This window comes from Papaver somniferum, unplaced genomic scaffold (assembly GCF_003573695.1).
Source record: "Papaver somniferum cultivar HN1 unplaced genomic scaffold, ASM357369v1 unplaced-scaffold_19, whole genome shotgun sequence".
NCBI lineage: Eukaryota > Viridiplantae > Streptophyta > Magnoliopsida > Ranunculales > Papaveraceae > Papaver > Papaver somniferum.
This window is the reverse complement of record NW_020628818.1, coordinates 5,571,285-5,577,687: the sequence shown is the minus strand read 5'-3', so window position 1 is coordinate 5,577,687 and position 6,403 is coordinate 5,571,285. Positions and strand designations below refer to the sequence as shown.

Genomic DNA, 6,403 nt, shown 5'->3' with positions numbered 1-6,403 from the left:
TACGCACATAATATCATTACGATTGCTTCCGATAGCCATTGATCTTCCCAAAAATGGAGAATCACTTTCTGCCAGGATGAATCTCCCCTATTGATATATATGAAATGATTGTTCCAATCGATTTAAACACCTTCAACGTTATGAGAAACTGCTTTACAAATATCTAACAAGCATTTATAAGCCATTAAAGAAGAAAGACTATAGAAAATAAAATAGAAACGGGTTAGTAGAAAACCCTAAAAATTGCTTGAATCAGCGATGTTTTATTTAATACTAATAATATATACAGATACTACTTGAAACCAAATCTGTGAAGAAGATCTGAAAAACTCAGATCAAATCCAACAATTTGGATCACAGTTAAAATATTTAGGAAAGATTTGGGATCAGAAATTGGAAAAAACGGTTACAAAGTGGAAAGAGGAGGGGAGAGTTTTTTTTTCATGGGGAAAACACATTAACTCTAAAAGTGTTTACATAAAATCTTTCGATTTTCTTTGCAAACCAGTAAACCAGGGAAGATTAGGATTCAAAGAAGCGAATAAGATTAACCAAGCAATGATAAGCCGAATTGCTTGAAGACTTGTAAGTCATCCTGATGACTTATGAGCACAAATCTTAAAAAAGAAATACTTTAAAAAAACAGGAGAACTTCATTCCAAGAAGAAATCACAAGTTTCTTGGGTGGAAATGCATTTTGCAAGGAATTGAACATATCATAAAATACAGCATATGGGAGGTTGGTGATGGCACCTCCATAAACATATGGGAAGATAAATGGGTACCTAATAGGGAAAAGATCCTAGCAAACTCAGTCCTTAATGGAAACCAAAACATAACACTTGTATCACAATTAACTGTGATACAAAGAAGTGGAATATCACAGTGTTAAACTCTATGTTTGACACCTTACTGGTCAAGAAAATCTTGAATATTAGGCTCTTCTTAACAGAGGGAGGTACACTGAAAAAAGATAAAATCAGATGGTTGCTTACTACCAATGGAGAATTCACTGTGAAATCTCTGTATGCTAAGCTTCAAAACTTGTCAGACTCGACTCCAAACAAAACAATAAATTTTCAGGATACAATAAATTTTGGAAACAATTATGGAGCATGAACACATCACAAAGAATCATGCAATTTATATGGAAGTGTTTACAAGATACATTACCTAGAAGACAAAAGATAGGTTTTCAGGATAAAGAGAGGAAATGTGTCTTCTGCCAACAAATGGAAGAATCAACTTTTCATATATTTTTTGAATGTGACAATGCTAAATCTGTCTGGAAGCTACATCCAATGCCTTCACAAGGAGTAATTTCTAACCATTTCTCTACTAATATTTCTTTTTTAGACATGTACAATGAATGGATGACATGAGACCTAAATTCCATCTCCATGGCTTTGGCAGCCACCAAATGTTGATTTATTTGGAAAGAACGGCGCCTTAGAATTTTTGAAAACAAAAGCAGAACACCAGAAAAATTAGCTCTTGACATACTAAGACACTATGAATATTGGCACCCAATTACACATTTCTTAGTTATAGTGCAGAACAGCATCAGATCTCAGACTCAGCCTTTTTGGACACTCCCAATAAGAAATCTTTACAAACTAAATTGTGATGTTTCATGGATATCTGCTAAAACTAATGTTGGTTGTGGTTTCATTTTGCGCAACTGGACAGGTACCTTCAAGGGAGCAGGAATGGGTAGCTGCATGACTGAATCAGCAGAAGAAGCTAAAGTTGTAGCCTTGCTGTAGACTACACATTGGGCCATTACAAACAAACTGCAGAATTTGGTTATAGAAGGAGATAATCAAAATACTATCAAGTACCTACAAGGCAAACAAACCTCAATCAAATGGCAATGCATAGCAATATTAGATGAAGTTAAGAAGATGGCAGACAAACTAATTTCATTTGGAGGCTTTCATTTTGTGGCTAGAAGAGCAAACAAAGCAGCTGACTTGCTGGCTTAAAAAGGGAGAAATTCACCTCAACAGATTACTAATTTTACTGATGCTCCTTCTTTTTTAATTCTAACAATAGCTTTTGACACTGTTAAAGCTTATGAGATCTGCAATATGAACTCCAATTATGTATCTTTTCATGAAGGAACTAATCACACAGATTCAGTCGTCGGACGGACAACTCAAACTGAGTTGATTCCAGAGTCTTCAGATTAGGGAAGGTGTCTTCTTTGGCGCTAGTTCAGGTATAAGCCTCCGAGAATCATTACCTTCTCTTTGATTTAGTTATGTTATACTCATTTGTTTGAGCAACTCATTTTATGATATCATTTTTTCATTTTAACCTAAAAATAGACCAAATTAAAGATCAATAATGATAGTTACTCTTTTCCGGATACAGAGGGAGTAAAAGTTCTCTAGGTACAGGGCTGATTTTGTGGGACTACATCATCCACCACATTAGGGGAACCTCAAGAATAAGAACTGAAAATATGCCCTCAAGCAAAGACCTAAAAGTTTCCGTTACCAAATACAATAGTCTATGATAAGTTTATATATTGAATCAGCACAAATAAAAACAAGAGCGATTAAATACAGTATATGTAACAAGTATATACAAATGTTTGGTTCTATAAACCAGTACTGAAGCAAATCAATGAATCATCGTAATTCCAATTTCTATGTACAGAAAGATTTTCTATTCACAAATTGTTGCTTTCAACTCCTTGAAAAGAGCCATTTGTCACTTGTGTTGACGAGAAGAATCATAAGTAGAAATACATACATGAGGATCCGGAAGAGCAGCAGGTAACTTATCTACATACATGAATAGCCTCTTTATATTTTCTTTGCACATTGAAGATGTGTCTATAATTTCACGGCTGTCCGTGAATATCCAAAGGTCTGCTGAGTCTACTCTTTTAAGACTGTCACGACAGAATGGGCACGATTTAGACCGTGCATGCCTGAAGCCAAGAAAGGGAACAGTTATAACATCAAGTCTCATAAATCTGTCTTTGTAAGTGAAACAGGGGTATCTAAATTGCCAAATGGTAACTGCAGAAGTAGATTGATAAAAAACAAGTCCTACAAACTACGAACAGTCGAACAGCAAGAGCAAGGGACCAACAAAATCATACAAAATGCAAATTTCATGGATTCACTTGGGGCTGGTGTTACATTTAAGGAGCAGGAGCGTATTTCATACTCTTTGGAAAAAAAAGAACTCTAAGAAATACCTCAGTAAAACTCAAGAAACTGGACTACGGCCACTTGGAAAGGGGATGGTTGCTTCAAAAAACAACCCCCCAAAGCAGCTTAGCTCGACTGGCAATTCGTATGGGACGAATAAAAATTCATCAGTTAGCACACCTCAAAACATCGAATGAACAAGTATGCCAACATTCTGCAAACAAGGATAGCGGAGGATAAAACAGATACATTTTTTTGGATCAAACTAGTATATTTGGTAAGAAACATAAAATTGTTTCTTCCTTGTTCTCTTGTTGGAATGCCAAATTACAAATTGAAGCCAATTTAACTCTCTCTACAGAATCAGAACTCGGCAAAATCTTTAGCATCAAAACAAAATAGAGATTCACTACGGATTAAAAAAGATTGACTCGCATACAACAAAAATGCTCAAAAAAAAAAATTCACCTTCAAAGTTACTCCCATATGCTGTAAGAAACATTGTTCTAACTCAAAATCTATCGACCAACGGCACAGAGAGTATCCAATCCAAGCTATTTGATCTCGAGATCACGCAAGTTGACATTAACAAGTAGTAAACGAAAACTTTATTGAAATATATGCTTACCAATCACGATAGCAGTTCATACACAACGAGTGGTTGCAGTTTGGTAAGACAACCTTAAAGTTCATCTCCATGCAAATCCCACACTCCTCTTCTCTCTCTTGATCAATCTCAGACATTTTGGATGAGTCCGTGTCGACCAGTTTCTTGTATTTGGTAGCACAAATTTCCTTCTGCTTTTGATCCTCCGCATCACTTATTCCTCTTTCAAGTTGCAATAAAGAGGGAAAGATGACAGCTGCCAATGGAGAAGCAGAAGTTTTAGACTCGTTCATTCACGATCCCTTTCTTTCATTGGAACAAACAATGAAACAGAAAGGAAGTAAAATTTACGCGAGCATGAGTTAAACTAATCTTAGACTAGGAAATTAGTAAACTAACCGTAAAATTCTCTAATACTAGCTGTTTTTTCTTGTATGCACATGGTAGTTTTTCCGTCAACATAAGCCTGCAGCAGCTCAACATATTACGACAAATTATACCAATTAGAGTTAATTCGGAAGCCATCCATGGGAAGACCTGAAACTTGGGATTGGAAGTAATTAAACATTTACATACCTTGTAAATAAAGATTCTTAGCAATCCAAGGGCACCAGCGAGGTTGAAATCGGCCCACTGAACAAAAAATAGGAATAAGCGAGCAGCTGGACTGTATGATAATCTCATCTGAATGTAAACACCATCATATTCTCTCGGATAAAATGAAGCCCTATAATCACATAATGAAAAACACAAAAACTAAAATTAGCAGACAACCAAAAATGAAATACATGTAATGGAAAAAGAACTGCTTCACAGAACTCTATGTCAGCTAATAATCTTCCATTGAAATAAAAAATGAGAGAAAAAAGAAAAGATGCATGGACCGAGACAAGAGGAAAAAACACAGTGATGTAATGGTGAACTTCTAGATTATAATATCATTCAAATCTAAACCCAAAACAAACATTGAAGCCAGCGCTCTTCAGCATAGGTTTTGTTTTTTGAATGCAGTAAAACAAATAGTACTAGATTGCTGAAAAAGCCTATAGTTAGATTCCAGAGTGGGCAAGTACTCTTTCTTGAAAGTGAGCTAAGGCTTAAGAAAGATTACAAAAGTTGAATATGGGTCTAAGCCGTTATTATCAATGAACACTAGCAATTGTGCTAGCTTACACTTGTTAATGCCCGCAAGTTCCCAATCATTAATCATTATGACAAAAATTGTAGGACCATATTAGGTATGCAAGTTAGAATTTCAACACCTTTGATGTATATGCACAAGTAACTTCAAATGTATGCAAACTTTAAAATTCTGAACAGTTTTATCACAGCAGCGAAAAAAGAGTTCAAGATTAGGCAAAATTAGTTATAACTGAGCCTGCCATAAGGAATCAGCCGGACTATGGGAACACTAAAACTGGATAGAACAGAATTCATTAACCCACAAGGAAACAAATTAATCTAAACATGATCAAGTGACGGTATATTTGAATGGACTAATTCAAACTAAATCAATGAAGATGAATGAAATTGTTTAGTTTCCAATCATTCAAATTTGAAATAAAAGCACACTTCTTAATTATACTTATTCGGCTGAAAAAAAAAAAAAAAGGAAGAGAGAAACAGGAGAATTACAAGCTATTTGCATGTTGAATATCAGCTTGAAGAGCTTTAAAGGAATCCTTGAATGACTTCCTCATGGCGACTGAAACTAAATCCCATCCAACAATAACACCACTAGAAATCAAAACAACACAAAAAACCCTTCAAACCCTTTTCTCAATTCAAAGTTGTAAACCAAATTGAAGAAGAGAAAAAGACATAAGAAAGAAGAAGAAACCCCAAATCAAAGAAACCAATTTCTGTCTCTGTCAAAATTCCTAGAAAAACAATCAAATAAAAGTGGAGAGTTAACTTACAGTATTTGAAGTGGTGTGACTTGTTTACTGTACTGATTAATACTGTTTCTCTGTAGATAAAGAATCTATAACCCCACCATACAAACCATTAAAGCAGCTTAAACAATATACTTCTCTTAAGGAGCACGTCTTCTCCGATTAAAACTGTTTTTTTTTCTAGTGAGAAAAGGAAATTTAATCTGGATAAATTACGTCAATTCTCATAAACTTTCCCGGGAAATTCAGGTAACTTATAAACAAATACCCGTAATGATATAAAAACAAAAAAGATTCCTCTATGGAATTTGACGAAAACACCCTTTCATGTCTCGTCATGTTTGTTTAAGCAGTTCAAACGTCCAACCCTAGTTAGTAAGTTCGCGAATGATTCGCGAATCATTCGCGAAATTTTTCCGTATCACGAATTTTACCGTCTTATTCACGTACGTTTGCAACTCCGAACCCAAGTCACGTATTATGTGGCATTCCCGGATTATTCGCGAACCGTTCACGAATTTTACGTATTCCGAAAGATATGTCCGCTTAATTCGCCATAAATTCTTTAGCTTTTACTTTTCAAAGACTCCACTTTTTGGGCTTTACTGCCTTCCGAGCATACACGACCGAATATTAGACATGTTGTAATTTTTATGAAACAAAAACGACTGAAGAGATTTGAAGGTGAAGGTGAGAGAGATCTCAAACTCACTAACCAAGCATCTAAACCACCA

The 6,403-nt window shown here is 35.2% G+C and overlaps 1 protein-coding gene across 3 annotated transcripts; it reads right to left on the bottom strand.

Moving 5' to 3' along the window:
- Window positions 1-2,503: 2,503 nt before the first annotated feature.
- On the bottom strand, window positions 2,504-5,886 carry LOC113338652 (E3 ubiquitin-protein ligase AIRP2-like). Of its 3 annotated transcripts, XM_026584031.1 has the most exons (6): window positions 5,694-5,884; window positions 5,410-5,511; window positions 4,351-4,501; window positions 4,174-4,240; window positions 3,796-4,030; window positions 2,504-2,941 (listed from the first exon to the last, which is right to left on the bottom strand). In XM_026584031.1, the coding sequence occupies exons 2-6, from the start codon at window positions 5,472-5,474 to the stop codon at window positions 2,719-2,721; spliced, it is 741 nt and encodes a 246-aa protein (XP_026439816.1). In that variant the 5' UTR covers window positions 5,475-5,511; window positions 5,694-5,884; the 3' UTR covers window positions 2,504-2,718. The 3 variants fall into 3 exon arrangements, with proteins under 3 accessions (XP_026439816.1, XP_026439817.1, XP_026439815.1); XM_026584032.1 differs by lacking the exon at window positions 5,410-5,511 and having other exon boundaries at window positions 5,694-5,886; XM_026584030.1 differs by lacking the exon at window positions 5,694-5,884 and having other exon boundaries at window positions 5,410-5,649.
- Between the last annotated feature and the right edge of the window lie 517 nt (window positions 5,887-6,403).